General features: G+C 40.0%; 1 protein-coding gene across 2 annotated transcripts in view; it reads left to right on the forward strand.

The window, feature by feature from the left end:
• Positions 1-20096, forward strand: part of APC (APC regulator of WNT signaling pathway) — a 283126-nt gene extending 263030 nt beyond the window's left edge. The window contains exons 15-18 of one of the 2 annotated variants that reach the window (XM_082244064.1): positions 8426-8542; positions 8981-9195; positions 10041-15999; positions 19071-20096. In XM_082244064.1, coding sequence (XP_082100190.1) covers positions 8426-8542; positions 8981-9195; positions 10041-15999; positions 19071-19118 — 6339 coding nt within the window. In that variant the 3' untranslated portion in view covers positions 19119-20096. Of the gene's footprint in view, positions 1-8425; positions 8543-8980; positions 9196-10040; positions 16797-19070 lie in introns of those variants that run through there. The other variant, XM_082244063.1, reaches the window with a different exon arrangement.
• The last annotated feature ends 456 nt before the right edge of the window (positions 20097-20552 follow it).

A 20552-nucleotide genomic window follows, 5' to 3' on the forward strand; every position in this document is an offset into this window, starting at 1 on the left:
GTTAGTGGGGTCAGTGTGTTGTGAGGCTGCTGCTGACACTTAAAGCTTATCCTTAGCCTTAAACAGATTATAAAGTTTGGTGTAGTGCTGCGCTGCCTCTCTTTAAGTGCAAAGTGACAAAATCAATAAATAAATGTGTGTGTGTTTCTTCTTAGAAGTACACAAACGCTGATAATGTACAAAAAAAAAATCAGTAAATCATACAATTATTACACATGATCGCTACACATCATATATAAAAACAAGGTAAAATATTATGTGAATAAGGAAATAAGGTGCTGAGTGTCCGTACTTCAGTGCAAAAATTGTGATGGTATAAGTAACTTGTGGAGCAAGGGGTGTCTCCACGTGATCTGTAGACAATAACCATACACTGAATATCAAATTTAAACCCGCGCTACAAATCGTGACTATGTGGTTATGTGTATAAAAGAAAAGCAAATTAAATGTGTAGGTGTGTGCAGCTGCTGCAGACACTAAGAAAATCTTAGAAAAATATTATTAAACAAATTTATGCAGCGCTAGCATCAATATTAGTATTTAGGTAAAAATATATAAACCATACAATTATATACACTCAAATGATCTAAACATAAAGTGCTCAAGTGCTGTGAATCATCAAATATATCCAAGTGAACAATAAATATCAAGTGCATATAAAAGTCCTTGTATTGTGATCCAAATAAGGTGCTGAAGTGCCAAGATAAATATAAGGTGCTTTCAAAGTGATAAGGTGCCCCTCTCGGTTCCCCACTCACCAAATTGCCAATATATAAAGACCTTGTATGATATTGCACAGTAGCCCAGGATCTTTAGGGAACTTTCTCCAATATGACCTCCGGTATTATATGGGTCCGCTTCCGCTCTCCCGCTGCATTCCTCTTAAGGAAGTTGTTTAATAGAAGAGCAGAAAAGAAATGCTGAATGAGGGCTAAGCATCGTTTTATGGCACCCCCCCCCCCCCTCAGTGGAAGGATATAAGAGTACCATAGTCATCCAAGCCAGCTCCAGAGCGTAGTGGAGAACCACCAGGAGATCCGCACTCCCGGAATAGTCTATTTCTCAGGAGGAAGATTTCTCTTCAACCCATTGGCGTTCAATGCAGCGGGAGAGCGGAAGCGGACCCATATAATACCGGAGGTCATATTGGAGAAAGTTCCCTAAAGATCCTGGGCTACTGTGCAATATCATACAAGGTCTTTATATATTGGCAATTTGGTGAGTGGGGAACCGAGAGGGGCACCTTATCACTTTGAAAGCACCTTATATTTATCTTGGCACTTCAGCACCTTATTTGGATCACAATACAAGGACTTTTATATGCACTTGATATTTATTGTTTATTGTTCACTTGGATATATTTGATGATTCACAGCACTTGAGCACTTTATGTTTAGATCATTTGAGTGTATATAATAATTGTATGGTTTATATATTTTTACCTAAATACTAATATTGATGCTAGCACTGCATAAATTTGTTTCATAATAACCATACACGCAGAAAATATTCTATTGTATACAATGTGCAACGTATATCATAAAGTGCTAAGTGTCCATACATTAACTTGATAATCTGATTTGCATTAAACACCAGGTGATCTCTTCACATATATCTGTATCATCAATTGGTGTATTTCAGAGAAAACGGTGTGTCCAAAAACTTATATTGTGCAATCTGGACCATAAATGTCCAAAAGAAACGTGCAATAAGTGAATCCTTTTGGTACTAGATACGTGATGCTAGATAAATTTATACTAGATAAGATCCTTTTGGTACTAGATAAGTGATACTAGATAAGTTATACTAGATAAGTGTCTACTTTATCCAAGCACCATCGCAATTTATTCATATATTTTAATTCAGCTATTTTAACATGTATGTAATTAAATGTTTTTATAATTCGTTCACATTTATGTAGTGCATAAATCATGTCTGCATATGGTTTGTACATGATTTAATGATTATGGCAGTTTCTAACAAGGTGTACACGTTCTTTTCCGACCTCATACATAAGTCCATAATACTCCACACATCAATATCTGCATTATTGCGGCCATCATATGTACATATTTATGGCCATAGAACTAAATAACTTTTAAAAATTTACATAATAGCTATACCATAGTTTTCATTTGCCGCTATATATTGAAGTTTTTGGCATTTTATTTTGGCTATAATATCATGGCGGTATCTCCCGCTATTAGCCCAGTCTCCATAGGCGAACAGTTTCTGCTACAAGAACATGGCGGTTTCACCGCTCGAGATTTGATCTCTAGTAGGGCTGCAACTAACGATTAATTTGTCTGTCGACTAATCTATCGATTATTTTTACGATTAGTCGACTAATCTAACGATTATTTAAATTTTTTGTTTTTTTGCTTAATCTAGTGTTCTTTTGCTTAATCTAGTGTTCTTTCTTTGATTAGTTAAATAATCCTTTGAATAACTTTACAAAAAATGATACGTACAACTTCTAATATAATATTTCAACTTTTATTAAAGTTTTTCCAAAAAATACTTCAATGTGGTTGAAGTTTCAGTGGCAAAAATAAAATGTAAACAACACTTTAACATCAGGCAGGAATAATGCCATTAATTCAAAACCAAAAGCATTCAAAATGCCATATAAATTATAAAGCACTGCAGTGCTCAACAACACTAACTTGTGCAACTGTGCAAAAATACAAGAGACACATAAAGTGCCAAACACTTTAGGGCATCAGGCATGAAAAATGCCATATCTGCCTAACACTTTAACTTCTTTAAACTACAAGTCAGCTCTCTGCCTTCAGGTAATCTTTTGCTGTATTGGCCATTATTTTTGCACAGTGTTGAGCAGTGCTTTTGTTGGACTAGTTGGCTCCTTTAAAACTTGGTTACTTTTTAGGTATGTTTTCCATATACAGTGTTATTGTTGACCAGTATTTTTTTGGTGTGTGTGTTACTTGTAAATGTAAAACATACCTAAAAACTAACATAGTTTTAAAGGAGCCAAGTCCAACAAAAAGCAAGCTCAACACTGTGCAAATGATAATGGCCAATACTGAGGAAAGATTACCTGAAGGCAGCCAACAGCCATCTTGTAGTTTAAAGAAGTCCAACAATACAACCCAAGAGAGTGCAATAGGTACAGGTTGGGGGCCTGTACCTATAATATAGCATTGCAATGGAGGAAGGTTAGCATATTGACATGCTCTGCAGTTAGGCTTGCTCTTTTTTTAGTCACAATGTTGCCAGCAACTGAGAAAAGCCTTTCAGATGGGGTTGATGTTGCAGGCACACACAAGTAACTCTTTGCCAGCATGGCCAAGATGGGAAACCTCCCTTCATTTTCCTTCCACCATTTCAGTGGATTGTCTTCCTTTGGAATGGCCTGCTCACTAAAGTACATGTGTATCTCATTCCTCACAACTTCACTGTGAATTTCTGGATCTTGGATGTGACCAGTGTCATCCTCACCATTACTGTGGTGTTCATCTGAATCTGAACCGAGCAAAGAGTCCAACATAGACACTTGCCTCTTTTCTGAAAGTTTCATGTCTGGACTCATTGCACTGGCTGACTGAACCTGTTCCTCACATTGACGTTGATGTGTTTGCTCTTCCTCATATCTTCTTTTCTCTTCAAGAGCAAGAGCTTGGACCTTGAGGTGAACTTTTAAACTATCCTCTGCTGCCAGGAATTTTAGCTTGCGGAATCTGGGGTCCAGGGCTGCTGCAATAAGACATATATTTTCTCCTCCGTCATCTCTGAATTTAGTTTCCCTCTCCCATCTTGTGGTCATCTCCTGTGCAGCAACATTTTGGAAAGCCTTGACTGCCGCTATCTCGCAAATTGTGCTCTGTATGGATTTCTGGAGGCCTTTTACCAAAGGAGGTAGAGCGGAACCAGTCACATAGGACTCTCCACTCAAGAAAACAGTAGCACACTCAAAAGGCTTCAAGACTTGTTCCACTTCCTCAAGTAAGCTCCACTGATCATGTTTTAAATCCAGGAAGCGCTTCCCTCGTGGTGTGACATCAGGATCGGAAAGTGTGGCAGTCACAGGCCACCTCTGTTCAAGCAGGCGACTGATCATGTGTAAAGTACTGTTCCATCTTACAGATACATCATTTATTAGTGCATGATCAGGGGTACCCATTTGTTGTTGCTTTGCTTCAAGCTTTGTAGTGGCCAGCTCACTTTTTTTAAAATGTTCCACAAGGCACTTCGCAGCCCTCAGTGTCTTGCTGATCTGGGGATCCCTCAGGGCATGGTTGACAACTAGCTGCAATGTATGACCAGCACACCTGAGAGAAGAGATGCCAGGATGCTTTTCTTCCAAAATACGCAGAGCAGCGACAACATTTGAAGCATTATCATGAACAACTGCAATTACATTGGCCATGGATATCTCAAACTTCTCAGCTGCTTTTTCCACCCAGTTAGCAATGTTTTCAGCTGTGTGGCGATCTTCAAGTGGCATAGTGGTCAGATTGTAGGATGTAAGCTTCCAGTCTTCATTAATGAAGTGGCATGTGACACCCAAGTATGCCTCTGTGGCAATACTGGTCCATGCGTCTGTGGTGAGAGCTATTTTGGATTTGACATCTTTGATTGACGCTTTCAATCTTTCAAAATTCTCCTCATATTTCCTCTCCATCAGCTTCGTGAAATGGGACCTGGAGGGAAGTGTGTATCCTGGGTAAAATGTGCTGATCATCTCACGAAATCCTTGACCGTCTACAATAGAAAGAGGTCTCATATCTTTTACAATCATGTTGAGTATGCTATTGGTAAGTGTAATGGCCACTTGGGGTGTGCAAGCAGTGACATCCTTTTTATGAAAGTAGAAATCTTGTACACAGCTTTGCCTCTTCCTGAGGAAAAACAACAATAATAATAATTAATAATAATAATAATTAATAACATTACCAATTTACACATCTATGAATGCTCAGCCTCAACGCTAACAATATTAATTGTATTTTTTCTAGTAGAATTTTGAGATATCCATGGCCAATGTTGTAATTAATAATGCTGCAGAGTGCAGTCACAGTCAAAATAGCTCTCCGGTGTGCTGGTGGTCATGGTCAGATCATTGCACTTGTTGTCAATCATGACCTGAGGGATCCACAAGACAGACACTGAGGGCTGCAAATGCAAAATGCCTTGTAGTCCATTTAAGAAAAGTGAGCTGGCCCGGCCTAAGCAATCATCAGCTAGCAATGCATTAATTATATTGTTGAAATTAGTAGTACTAGTACTTACAAAGATGGCTCGTCCTTTGTGGTCAGTGCGCCAGGATGCTTTCTTCTGAGGTGCTCATGCATAGCAGTTGTGCAGCCGTGGTATGCCATTTCACTTTTGCAAAGGGAACAGAGGACCATTTTATTTGGCCTCTGCTGAAAGTATTCCCATACCCTTGATGACCGTGATCGGGCTCTCGCTGTCTTTTGTACTGGTGGTGTGCTGCTGGAACTGCTGCTGGAAGCCTTTTGTACTCTGCTGCTGGACGTGGAACCGCTGCTGCTGCTGGCTTTTTCTCCCCCAGGATCAGATGTCGCCATTACCGCTGCTGTTCCGCTATTTTAATGCAACTCGCGCGAGATGCGTGTGACGTCACGTCACGTGCTGACGCGTCAACGCTTTTTTCGCACGTCGACGATTTTTTGTAGTCGACTACGTCGACGCGTCGTGGCAGCCCTAATCTCTAGTGCTGAACATCTAGATATAACAGCCTCCCCACATACCCTCCGTCATCCCCGGAAGAAGTCACGACACACGTGATGTAGGGCAGGACGGAGCGTACCCGGAAGTGACGAGTACCTGGAAGAGACGTACACACTGAGAGATACTACGCTGCTGTGTACAGTCTTAAATGTGAGTTTATACACGTTTTTTCAATAAAATTATTGAAGTACTACACCATGAGAGGCTTTTGTTGTACGCTTCCCCCAAGAGAAAGATAATAGGATATAAAGGAGCAGTGGGGAGATGAGATACACCGCGAGGGCCCCACCATTTCGGGACCCCTTGGAGAGATCGGTATATCTTAAAGGCTGTATACAAGAAAGTGAGAGGTGAGAGGCTAGTCACACAAGTTCGAAGGCACTGCACTGAAGATCACCTTCACTTTCTTCAACAACCTAGTACCAAAAGGATTCACTTATTGCACGTTTCTTTTGGACAATAATGGTCCAGATTGCACAATATACGTTTTTGGACACCGTTTTATCTGAAATACACCAATTGATGATACAGATCTATATGAGGAGATCACCTGGTGTTTAATGCAAATCAGATTACCAAGTTACTGTATGGACACTTAGCACTTTATGATATACGTTGCACATTGTATACAATAGAACACATGTGTCAAACTCAAGGCCCGAGGGCCGAATCTGACCCTCAAGGCCATTTCATGTGGCCCTTGAATCTCTCCCAGAGCTGCATTAGAGCTCCAGCCCTCTTTTGGACTTCCTCGTGACCCTGCACTTACTGCTACCCGGCTCTGCCCCCAGGTTCTTCCCAGCAGAAACACAAGGTAAGGGGTGCACTTTGATGTAAGGGAGGATGGGGGGGGGGACTCTTGACATCTGAAGTAAGGGGGTTGGGATACTCTAGACTAAATATTGACCGATTATCGGCAAAGCCAATATATCTAGGGCCAATATGCACTTTCCCTGATATATCAGAATCGACCATCAAGGTGACCGATATTGCCAATATTTCGGGAAAGTGCTTGTATCAGAGTGATGCCTGCAGCTAGAGGCATCACCCCGGTACCGGCGTCCATAGCCTACGGTCGGCTGTATTGTAATGACAACCGATGCGGCTGAGAAGCCGCTCGGCTGTCATTACAAGGAGCGGGAGGGGACGCCGCCTTCCGCGGCTCGCCCGGGTCCCCCGTTCCACAGGGAGACCTGGGCAACCAGCCTGCACGGCCGCCGAAGACCCAATCAAAGCCGCATTTGGCTCTGATCGGGTCTCCATGCAAAAACCCAGAAAGGGATGTCATGAGTGACATCACTTCCGGGGACTGTCTGGCGCCAGATTAAAAAAAATGACAGCATTCAAAACAGCCAAACTTGGCGAAATCATATATAATTAGTGTTGCGCAAATATAATCCCTTATGCTAGAGTTTTTAGTTTTATTCTTATCAATTGTATTATATTTTTTTCCACGGAATTATGGTATGCACTTTATATTTATATTTATTTTTTGACACTGGATTTTGTTATCTCAAAAAAATATATGCTTTAATATCTCTAACATAAGGGCTGATACCCACTTCTAATTCACATTCACACTATATCAGCATTGTTTAAGGTTTTTATATTTGCGCAACACTAATTCTATATGATTTCGGCACTTGGCACTTTCTGAGAAGTGAAGTGTTTGCAGCACTATATAAAAATCAGAGATAGGGAGGTAGCTCGCAGGACTTATCTTAGAATTAGCCAAACTTGGTGCTTTGAATGCTTTTAAGAGCAGAGGAGGGGTTTGGGGTCTTTCTTTTAGACCCCCAAATCCCTCTACAAGAATACTTGTAAAGTAAAAAAAAAAAAGTAAAAAAATATCGGCCAATATCCACCGATACCAATATGCATTGACCAAAATATTGGTATCGGCAATGAAAAACTGATATCGGTCGATCACTACTCCTGGACATCTAGTATTACAGATACAACCGGCCCTTTAAGGGCAATCATAATGCTGATGTGGCCCTCTATGAAATTGGGTTTGACATCCCTGCAATAGAATATTTTCTGTGTGTATGGCTATTGTCTACGGATCACGTGGCGACACCCCTTGCTCCACAATTCACTTATACCATCACAATTTTTGCACCGAAGTACAGACACTCAGCACCTTATTTGCTTATTCACATAATATTTTACCTTGCTTTTATATATGATGTGTAGCGATCATGTGTAATAATTGTATGATTTATTGATTTTTACATACATTATCAGCGTTTGTGTACTCATAAGGAGAAACACACACACATATTTATTTATTTATTGATTTTGTCACTTTGCATTTTAAGATAGGCAGCGCAGCACTACACCATACTTTAGAATTTTTTATTCATTACTACTCTTTTGAGCTAAATCTCCTGAGGTGAGCCATGCTCTGTTTCATATTCTAAACGTTGACTTAGAGCCAGATCTGTTAGTCAAGATGACCCTAATGTGTAACTACTAGTGCTTATTGTTGCCAAAAAAAAATGTTTATATTAAATGATGTAGTGGAATAGAAATTATGTTTTTTGTGTTTTTCATTTTAAACAAAATGATTAGCAATAAGCATTTGTCATTGAAAAAGATGTTCTAAATATTAAAACGGTCAGTGGCAGATGTATGGTAATCCAAAGATGTAACCGATACTCAGGTAATCTGAAATATTGCTAAAGATGTCTGCTTTGTTGTGCTGCAGGTCATTGCAAGCGTGCTTAGAAATTTATCCTGGAGAGCAGATGTAAACAGCAAAAAGACGCTGCGTGAAGTTGGGAGTGTGAAAGCATTAACAGAATGTGCACTGGAAGTAAAAAAGGTAAAATCTGGCTGTGTACATGGTGGTCACAATTTATGACTACATTATGGGTTTTCATCTCTTCGAATCATGACTTCTCTCGGTAACCTAGGCATTGAGATCTTTTGCGAGAGTGAAGAAAACTGTTTAGTAATTGTTACTAATGTGTTAGAGAAGATGTGATTGCTTCTGGTAAATTAAATTCCAAGATTCCCTGATAAATAGCTTCCATTTACAATATTACTCATTCAAGTCTTTTGCTGTATTCACAAATTTGGCTGAAAGTTCTGTTGAGCCAGTGTGTTTTCATTTTGATGAGGAATGGTGTTTGTTGCATTTTACAATGCTAAGGGTCATTGACAGTGGTCTTAATTTATTGCTGAAGGTTGGTTTTTGAAGCTTATGATCTATGATTGCTATATACTAAAGAAAATATTTTCTTTTTCTTTGAATTGATAGGAGTCCACCCTGAAGAGTGTATTAAGTGCCCTGTGGAATCTGTCTGCACACTGCACAGAGAACAAAGCTGATATATGTTCTGTAGATGGGGCACTAGCTTTCTTGGTTGGCACATTAACTTACAGAAGTCAGACAAATACTCTAGCCATCATAGAGAGTGGAGGCGGAATACTGCGAAATGTGTCCAGCCTAATTGCTACTAATGAAGACCACAGGTTGGTATTTTTGTACTATGTTCTTGTTTAAAGGAAAGCTATTGTGAGAAACCTTATATCCTAGACAAAAAATGAAAATAAAGTAGCTAATTCACTGCTTAAAGAGAATAGACTGCTTAGCTGTTTTGGTGTAGAATGATTTATATGTCAATAAAGCAAAACACTTAAGAGAATGAAGCACAACGAACAGGAAAGCCACCATACATATAATATCCTCAATTTCTTTCCTAGTAAATGTTTAACTGTAATTGTACAGTGAAGGGGGGGGGGGGGATATGGTCCTGTATATATTTTTTATACTAAATAAAATTCATAATGGACATAAATTACAGTTTTTGCTTTGTGTGTTATAAGATACCTCATTCTTTTATTTTTAACTCGAAATCTAGCCCATTTGTAGTAAAGAACGATAGATACTTAGAAAATATTTTAGAAACCTGCTAAGGCTCATTTATCTTGTAACATAATACCTACAGCAGGTAAATTCGCTTCAGATTGGATTTGCTTGTTTTAGCAATATATCCATGTTACATTTTACTGTTTTATTATTAGCTAGCCCTATTCTGTTGTGTGCTATTCCCATTTGTGTTTTAGTCCATTTTTTTTTTTGTATTACATTTTTTATTGTAATCAGACAATTTAAGTCTGTACATCTTGTCCCCGAGAGAGCATCAGTTACTGCAGCCATGAATACCACTCAGGGCATCTGAGGTTAGATTACCATTTATAATCCAGATTCTCTAGCCTGATACAATTATATACTCTATTCATGTCTTTACAATAAATAATGCATTGTTCAGGAATTTGCTTCTTCTGGTTGACATTTACTGTGTTTCTTGTTTCAGGCAAATCCTGAGGGAGAACAACTGCTTGCAAACACTATTACAGCACTTGAAATCTCACAGCTTGACTATTGTCAGCAATGCTTGCGGCACTTTATGGAATTTATCTGCTCGAAATGCCAAGGATCAGGAGGCTCTCTGGGATATGGGTGCTGTCAGCATGCTCAAAAACCTCATCCATTCAAAGCACAAAATGATAGCAATGGGCAGTGCAGCAGCCTTACGGAATCTAATGGCAAACAGACCTGCTAAATATAAAGATGCGAATATTATGTCTCCTGGATCCAGTGTTCCATCCCTTCATGTGCGAAAACAGAAAGCCTTGGAAGCAGAGCTTGATGCGCAACACCTATCTGAGACGTTTGATAACATTGATAACTTAAGCCCCAAAACATCGCATCGCAATAAGCAGAGGCATAAGCAGAATTTGTACAGTGAATATGTTTTAGACTCAAGTAGACATGATGACTCTATTTGTCGGTCTGACAACTTCAGCCCTGGCAACCTAACTGTGCTTTCACCATACATAAATGCAACAGTGCTGCCAGCACCTTCCTCTAGGCAAGCTAGTGATAGCAGCAGGGCAGAAAGGGACAGAGAACGCCCTGGAATAAATAACTATCATAATAGCAGCGATGGAAGCTCTGCCAAGCGTATAGGACTCCAGCTGTCAACTACTGCTCAAATCTCAAAAGTTATGGATGAAGTATCAAACATTCATCTATCTCAAGAGGACAGACATTCAGTATCTTCTTCAGATACTCACAATGCATCAGATGAAAGAACTACCAGAAAGACATCCAACCATTCCCATACAAATCTGTACAATTTTTCCAAAGGGGAGAACTCTAACAGAGGTTGTCCTGTGTCCTACATGAAAAGCATGGAGTATAAAATGTCCTCAAATGATAGTTTAAACAGTGTTAGCAGCACTGATGGCTATGGAAAGTGTGGCCAAGTTAAACCATCTGTTGAGTCCTATTCTGAAGACGACGAGAGTAAATTCTGTAATTATGGACAGTATCCAGCAGGTCTAGCTCATAAAATACACAGTGCTAATCACATGGATGATAATGATACTGAACTTGATACGCCAATAAATTATAGTCTCAAATATTCAGATGAACAATTAAATTCTGGAAGACAAAGCCCGACTCAAAATGAGAGATGGGCTAGACCCAAACATATTGTGGATAATGAAATGAAACAAAATGAGCAAAGACAGACAAGAAATCCCAAAACACCTTTTACTGCGTTCACGGAAAACAAAGATGAGAAACACAAAAAATTTCCTTCTCATTTATCACAACCAGAAAATTCCTCACCATATCGTACCAGGGTGACAAATGCCCAAGGTGATCAGATACGAACAAATTCTGCTATGGGAATGAATCAGAAGTCTACTAAATCTCATTGTCAAGTTGATGACTTTGATGATGACAAAACAACCAATTTCAGTGAGCGTTACTCTGAGGAAGAACCGCAAGAAGATGAAGATGAAAGGCAAGTCAATTTCAGCATGAAAAATTATAACCAAGATGAGCACCATGTTGAGCAGCCCATTGATTACAGTCGAAAGTATCCTCCTGAGGTTCCATCCACAACACAAAAACCTTCATTCTCTTTTTCAAAGATCTCTTCCAAACAGAGAGCTAAGAAAGATCATGTGACATCCAACAGCAATACACCAACTCCATCACCCAACACAAACAGACAAAATCAACTTCATCCGAATTCTGCTCAGTCTCGAAGTGGTCAAAACAGGCAAAAACAACCCACAAGTAAACCTCCATCAATAAATCAAGAAACTATGCAGACCTACTGCGTTGAAGATACACCTATATGTTTTTCACGGTGCAGTTCTTTGTCATCTTTGTCTTCTGCTGAAGATGAAATTGAAGGACGTGAAAGAGCATCCCAGGGAGCAGATGGAAATAATTCACTTCAGATAACTGAACTTAAGGATAATAGAGATTCTAATACTAAGGAAGGAGTAACAAATGAATCTCGTTCCACATCACACCATATACGGACAAAAGCTAGCAGATTACATACTTCAAACTTGTCTCCTTCAGACCCGTCAAGGCATAAGTCTGTAGAATTCTCCTCTGGTGCTAAATCACCCTCCAAAAGTGGTGCTCAGACACCAAAGAGCCCTCCAGAACATTACGTTCAGGAAACTCCTTTAATGTTCAGCAGGTGTACTTCTGTCAGTTCTCTGGATAGTTTTGAGAGTCATTCAATAGCTAGCTCTGTGCAAAGTGAACCATGCAGTGGTATGGTTAGTGGTGTTATAAGTCCTAGCGATCTTCCCGACAGCCCAGGACAAACAATGCCTCCAAGCAGAAGTAAAACGCCTCCTCCACCTCAGGTAGTACAAAATAAGAGAGATGCAAATAAAGCTAAATTACCAGCTGGCACAGAGGAGAGAGACCCTGCTGCAAAACAGACTACTGTACATGCAGCCGTTCAGAGGGTGCAGGTGCTTCAGGAAGCGGATACCTTATTGCACTTTGCCACTGAGAGCACACCGGATGGATTTTCATGTGCCTCAAGCCTTAGTGCTCTTAGTCTTGATGAACCTTATATTCCGAAAGATGTAGAACTTAAAATCATGCCCCCTGTTTTCGAAAATGATCAAGGGAATGAAGCAGAGTCAGACAAGTCCAAAGAATCCACTGTTCATCAAGAGTCAAAAGAAGACAGGCAAGCAGAACCAGAGAAGGATATGTTAGATGATACAGATGATGACATTGATATATTAGAGGAGTGTATAATATCAGCTATGCCTACAAAATCCTCCAGGAAAAACAAGAAAAATTCACAACCCCCTACTTCCAAAAATGCACCACCTACAGCTAGAAAACCAAGCCAGCTGCCAGTGTATAAACTACTTCCCCCTCAAAATAGATTACAGGCTCAAAAGCATGTCAGTTTCACCCATGCCGATGATATGCCTAGAGTCTACTGTGTAGAAGGCACACCAATAAATTTTTCAACAGCAACATCTCTCAGTGACCTTACCATAGAATCCCCACCAAACGAGTTGGCAAATAATGACCAAGCAAATGCACTACCTGTGCCTACACATTTTGAAAAAAGAGACACCATTCCAACTGAAGGTAGAAGTACAGATGACTCAGAGATTAGTAAAAATGCAAGCACCAGTGCAATAGCGCTTGATGAGGACAAAACAGAAGAAGGGGATATTCTTGCAGAATGCATTCATTCAGCAATGCCCAAAGGAAAAAGTCACAAACCATATAGAGTAAAAAAGATAATGGATCAGATCAATCATACCAGTGGAAACACTACCTCAAACAACAAGAATTCCCAAGAAACTGAAAGGAAGCCCACTTCTCCAGTGAAGCCTATTCCACAACTAACTGGACCTGCAAAGAAGAACACAGAACACAAAATGAGCCTAGGACCAGAAAAACCTTACTGTGAGACAAAAAAGCAAAATGTAAGAAACCAGTCCACAAATAAGCTTTCCAACAATGAAGATCGTTTAAAAGGAAGTTTTGCATTTGATTCTCCGCACCACTATACACCAATAGAAGGCACACCATACTGCTTCTCAAGGAATGATTCACTCAGTTCATTAGACTTTGATGAGGATGACATTGACCTTTCAAAAGAAAAAGAAGAGTTACGAAAAGAAAAAGCAGCAGATGCAAGAACAGCAAATAAAAGTCCTCAATCAAGCCAAACAGGACAGTCAAGTCAGAAGAATCCAGCAAGCAGAGCTTCACCTAAGTCAGTGTTGCAAAAACAAGCCTCATTTCCCCCTGCATCTAAACCTGTTCAAGATAGGGGAGCAGCTTCGGATGAGAAAATGCAGAATTTTGCCATTGAAAACACACCTGTATGCTTTTCTCGCAATTCATCTCTAAGCTCACTAAGTGACATTGACCAAGAGAACAACAACAAAGAGATTGAGGTAACAAAAGAAAATGAACCTACTGACTCAGATATTGCATTGCGTAGACCTCAAACATCAGGTTATGCACCAAAATCATTTCATGTTGAAGATACTCCTGTCTGCTTTTCTAGGAACAGTTCACTGAGTTCTTTAAGCATTGATTCTGAAGATGATTTGCTTCAGGAATGCATAAGTTCAGCAATGCCAAAGAAGAAAAAACCTCCCAAAGGTAAAAGTGAAGGTGAGAAGGTCCGTTCGAATAGCATTGGTGGAATACTTGCGGAGGAACCGGATCTTACACTAGATTTAAGAGATCTGCAAAGCCCTGATTCTGAAAATGCCTTTTCTCCAGATTCAGAAAACTTTGACTGGAAAGCAATTCAGGAAGGTGCTAATTCAATTGTTAGCCGCATACATCAAGCAGCTGCTGCAGTTTCTTTGTCTCGCCAAGGTTCATCGGACTCCGATTCAATTCTCTCACTAAAATCAGGTATTTCCTTGGGCTCCCCTTTCCATCTTACTCCTGACAAGGAAGAAAAGCCAGTTACCATAAATAAAGGACCAAGAATTTTGAAACCTGGGGAAAAAAGTTTAATAGAAAATAAGAAAACTGAGGAAGAATCTAAAGGCATCAAGGGAGGAAAGAAAGTTTATAAAAGCATGATTACAGGAAAATCCCGCTCCAGCTCTGACTTTTCAAGTCAGTGTAAACAGTCAGCACAGTCAAATGCGCCCTCAATCTCACGTGGCAGAACAATGATACATATACCTGGTGTCCGTGCTAGTTCTCCTAGCACAAGTCCTGTTTCAAAGAAAGTTCCTGTTCTGAAAAACACACCCTCAAAAAGTTCCAATGACATTGCCACAAATTCTCCTAGAGGACAAAAGCCATTTAGATCTGAATCTGTTTACAATAGCAAGCAGTCTACTACACCAGGGGGGCCAAATAAGGGTGGTTCTAGATCAGGTTCAAGAGACTCTACTCCTTCAAGACCATCTCCTCAACCATTAAGTAGGCCTTTGCAGTCACCTGGTCGTAGTTCTATTTCACCAGGCAGGAGTGGAATAAACCCTCCTAACAAATTCTCCCAATTGCCAAGAACATCTTCTCCCAGTACAGCGTCCACCAAGTCCTCAGGCTCGGGTAGAATGTCCTATACATCACCAGGTAGACAGCTAAGCCAGCAGAACTTAAGTAAGCAGCCCACAAGCAATCTACCTAAAGCACCCAGTGGTATTCCAAGAAGTGAGTCTGCATCAAAGGGTTTAAATCAGAACACAAATAATTCTGGATCCAGTAAAAAAGCAGAACTGTCTAGAATGTCATCAACAAAGTCCAGTGGAAGTGAGTCGGATAGGTCAGAAAGGCCTGCTTTAGTACGGCAGTCAACGTTTATTAAAGAAGCACCTAGTCCAACATTAAGGAGGAAATTGGAGGAGTCTGCATCTTTTGAATCTTTATCCTCCTCATCAAGAGCTGACTCCCCCACACGATCTCAATCTCAAACACCAGCTTTGAGCCCTTCCCTTCCTGATATGTCCTTATCAGCTCATCCTGTACAACCTGGAGGTTGGAGGAAAATGCCCCCAAACTTGAATGTTCCTCCGGAGCACAGTGACCTCAGAAAACGTCATGATATTGGTCGGTCACATTCAGAGTCCCCATCCAGGCTTCCAATTACTCGATCAGGTACATGGAAACGCGAGCATAGTAAACATTCATCATCCCTTCCTCGTGTAAGTACTTGGAGGCGAACTGGGAGCTCATCCTCAATTTTGTCTGCTTCTTCCGAGTCTAGTGAGAAAGCAAAGAGTGAAGATGAAAGGCAGCCACCGTGTTCCTTTCCTGGGCATAAATCAAGCACAGACTGTCCGCCATCTACAAAAGGAACTTGGCGAAAGATAAAGGAGAGTGATGAAATCCTTGACACGTCAAGCATTGGTTCCTCTAATATTCTTGCAGAGTCGAACAGCGCACTAGAAACTAAAACCGTATTCCAGATGGCACCAGCTGTCTCCAAAACAGAAGATGTATGGGTAAGAATTGAGGACTGCCCAATCAATAACCCTAGATCAGGCAGAACTCCTACTGGGAATTCTCCCCCAGTTATTGACAATATATCAGAGCAGGGGGAAAAGGATGAGACAGTAAGGGACTGCCAAGGAAGACATAATTCAGGGAATGGGAATGGGCCAGTCTTGGAAAATAGGCAAAAATCTTTTATTAAATTGGATGGTTTGGATGCAAAGGGGACTGACCCAAAACCTGTAATAAACAGCCAGCCGGCAGGGCAAGAGACTAATGAAAATTCAGTTTCGGAGCGTACACCATTTAGTTCAAGTAGCTCAAGCAAACACAGCTCACCAAGTGGAACTGTTGCAGCACGTGTCACTCCATTTAACTATAATCCTAGTCCCAGGAAAAGTACTGCAGACGGTAGCACATCTCGCCCATCTCAGATTCCAACTCCAGTGACTACAAACTCCAAAAAAAGGGACTCAAAAAATGAAGCCACAGACTCTAGCGGCTCTCAAAGCCCCAAAAGACATTCTGGCTCTTACCTTGTAACTTCTGTTTGAAAAATTCACAGCAGTTGTTTAAAGGAAACCCTGGTGTATAATTTTTATTTGTCCATGTATATTCAAAAATACAAAAAAAAACCTGTAAATATATTTGATGAGGGTTGTTCAGGAAGCCATAATTCATAAAATTGTTTTCATTTACTGTACAATATGGGCACAGTTTAAACAGAATCTAATAGATACAGATGGCATTTCTGGTTTAAAAAAAAATAATAAATCACTAACCCTCCCTCCCTATCACTCATGAAAAACTGTACTAGGACCCCCCTACCTTTCTCTTTGGCTGCCTACCTACCTCAAGATTATAGTTGCATTCTGCTCCTCTTTAAAGAATAAGTTCACGTTTTGGAAAAAAATAAATTTCAGGTATAAAATGTACAATTATTTTTATTTTTTTTGGCGCCTGTAAAGCATTGCACCAATGCCATGCAGGTCTCCAGCAGATCTGCCAGTGTATCGGCTTTCCAGTACGGGTAAGCAGATACAATCTGACAGGAACCATGACTGAACTACCATGGCGCTCTACAGCCCTGTGATAGCTCATTGAAAACTACAAGTTGACAGCCACAAAGGCTGCTGGACCTTGCAGTTTTCCATGCACAGATCCCTATCAGTCAGTGACTTGGGCAGGCGGGCAAAGTCCCGCTTGCCCACGTTTGTTTTTTTTTTGTTAATTTTGACAGCTAATGGGCAGGGTGAAGAACCCCCACTAGCGGTCACAGCGGGGATTGGGGAGGTGCGGGGGCCAGTCCATTCATAACATGTTACATCCTGAATATGGGTGTAACATTTTACAAAAGGTGAACTTATTCCTTAACTCTGGCCACAGTGAGCACTCAGACTTGAATAGAGCCATCTTGTCGTGGCTACACATAGGAAGGAGGAATTACTGCTTAGATGTGACTATCGTTATAAGATTCAATCCAAGCTGCAGCTTGGAGCAGGATGCAGCTGTCTTCCAGAGGTAAGTAAGCAGCATGGTCTGTTGCAGTAAGAAGGGGAAATTGTTCTGTTATAGTTTAGTTTAGGAGGGCAAGGAAGAGTTTGGGTTATTATACTTTTTAGTAAAGGTACACTTGTTGTTTTAAGGGCAACTCTGCTTGAAGTGGCTAACTAGAGGTACATGTGGTGAATGTAATGGGAATAAAAACCTCACAACTGTACCCTCATTCCATTTCCTTATGATTTGTATAAACCAAAAATGTAGTATATTGCAGCTTACTAGTCCTTTGCTGCATTTGTTTTCTTTGTTTAAGCTTCTTTTGCTTCATGTTCACCTAGTAGTCCTGCAAAAACACACTTCCTGTCCCAGGGTGATTACATAACTCCACTATATCTGTTGAGGGAGCCATGGTTGTCACCCGGGCTGCCCTACTGATATAAACTACAAACATGTCCATATTTCTTTATCTCCATTACATGGAGGCAGTGCATGTGGTAGATTAGAGGATAGCTAGGATGGAAAATATTCTGTACAGCTCACAGGAAATGACAAGGACATTTCTGATGAGATCAACAAGTATTTTTGTGCAATTTCTAACAGATTTCTTGGCTTGGGAAAAAAAAGAAAACAAATGCAGCCAGGCCGTCTAAGATCTATAAACTGCAATATTTAGCATTTTTTTGTTATTGGGTTTAGGTATTCTTTAAAGTCCAATTTATGAGCTTCATTAGCTTTTGCATTAAAGATTTCCTTTTTTTTTTTCTTGCGCTATAGATTAAAAAAGAGAGCTGTAAACTACCAGAACCTGGTAGTGTTTGGCACACAAGTTTTAAAGCTGAACTAAACTCATCAATTTAAAGCAGAATTATACCCAACAAAAAAAAAGAAGACGAGGAATAATACGACAAAAGAAACCCTGTTGGTATCTACTGTCATAACCCTTCTCCCTGCCTGTCAGTTTGTGTATCCTGAGCTACACATGTAGCTCCGCATACATTTACTGCACTAACCAAGCAGCCAAGGAGTCTGAACCCAAAACGAACACTGGGAAAAGATGGCAGCGCCTGTGACTGACTGGAGTGCTGGAAGGGATCACTAGCCAGGTAAGTCTTCCATATTGTGCCAACATGCTGTGCATACTAGCACATTAAGACTAAAAGCTCTTGAGGCCCTTGTGTGATTGCTGATCACATATGCAGTACCATCACAACTGCAGATCAGATCAAACAAAGGCTAAGATGGCTGTATCCTTGGCTGCTAAGGATAGGAGGTTCTTGTTCTTCTACTTTAACCAACAGATATATAAAAAAGGGGACGCAAAAATCAAACATTTCTCTCTATGAATCTGATCTTAGTGGAGCTGCCTTCTGACCTTTTACAGATCCGTGAGGAACATGACTAACACATTCACATCAGGGACAAAGTGTTAAAACAGAATATACACTCGTAGTCTATAAATACAGATTTATTATCATGCTGCTGTTAAACGTACAGCAATGTGACCGCTACTGAAAGCCTTTTCTTTTTTCTTTTCTTCCCTGGCCTGCCTTTCTGCGTGTCTGATCTGACAATCCATTTTCAGAAGTACTGTGATCTCATGAGGTGCATAGGTACAGTAGATCTGGTGTAACAATCTGCACAATGTATTTCTCTATATCAATAAGGAAATCAGTGTTGCGGTTAGATCATGTCCAAGAGTCTTCTTGGCATAGTGCTATGCTCAATGTTGTATATTCTGGTATTTGAGATGAGATGGCTGCTCTTTTATGAATGAGACAAAGTCTGAATAACCGAACTGAACATTTCTGAATAAATTATTACTGTATGTAAATTCATAATTGTGTTTTTATTGTGAAATGTAAAAAAAAAAAAAAAATTGTGTGGCATGCAGAATTTTTCAGTGGGAATGGGGCTGCTGAATTTTACCTTGCATTTTGTTCCTTAGGTATAGGAGCTTCATTTTATTACACTCATGGCATTTATTAGCTCATTGCAAGGTTTAATTGCGAACGAAAACCTTGAGAATGAGTTTCTTTTGTGTAATAAGATCCAGCTCTCTGAGAGCTCAAATGTTTTTTTCCTGCCAAAATCCACAAGGACACATCTCTGCCATTGATGATTTTTTTTTTTATTTTGCTGTAGCGTAAATAACAGGAATTCCGTTATTTACAAGTTTAGTTCTGCAAGCTTTGTACACAGATATTTTGTTTTCTGCTTGCTAAAAGTAATGAAAATCCTATTTTCATCACTAAGCTGATTTATTTTTTCTTGTAGTTGTGATTACAGAAAGAGCTATTAATTTATTGAATTTTAAAAGATGTCTGCACTCTTTTAATATCCCCCCCCATTCATTCTCAACAGTCGGAGCACTGCAAAGCAGTTTCAGTACATGGATCATACAGATGACCTGCACACTCTTCCACATTGTGTGTATCTTTAGTGGAAAAAAAGTGAACTAGTTTGTATAAGCAAGATGGGAATAATGTATTTCTGGATGGTTGTGGATATTTCTAATTTAAACACTAACTTTTTTTCTTGTCAAAGCAGTTTATCTATGCGTGACTGAAAAGATTTTATGACTTTTTGCAATAAAACGTAAAAATTACAATGTGTGAGCTTTATGAATGTGTCTGAATTTCTTCTACATCACGTTTAGTTTATTAAAGGCTTTTTTTTAATATAGCGAAAAAGCCAGTTTGACAACATCAGCCCTTCGAAAGTTGATCTGTGTTATTACCTCTATTAAATAGCAGTACGTGCTGTTACAGCATTCCACAGCCAATTGCATTCGCACTATCTAAGCCATTGGGCTTAGTGTGCACATTGAGCAGGTCCTATGTGGAGGTCCCTGTCAAGGGTCAAAGGTTCTTTCACTGAAAATTGCACGTGAAATGACCAGCACATTCATACACAGGGCTGCTGTTAGATATCATTGGGCCCCGTACAGCCTACCTGGCAAGCCCCCCCCCCCCCCCCCCCCCGAATATATTGAGACCATATTTTAACTACAGGGTTCGTACGGTCATGAAAAACCTGGAAAAGTTATGGAATTTTAAAATGGCAA

Source organism: Pelophylax lessonae, assembly GCF_965119305.1.
Source record: "Pelophylax lessonae genome assembly, chromosome: 1".
Lineage (NCBI taxonomy): Eukaryota > Metazoa > Chordata > Amphibia > Anura > Ranidae > Pelophylax > Pelophylax lessonae.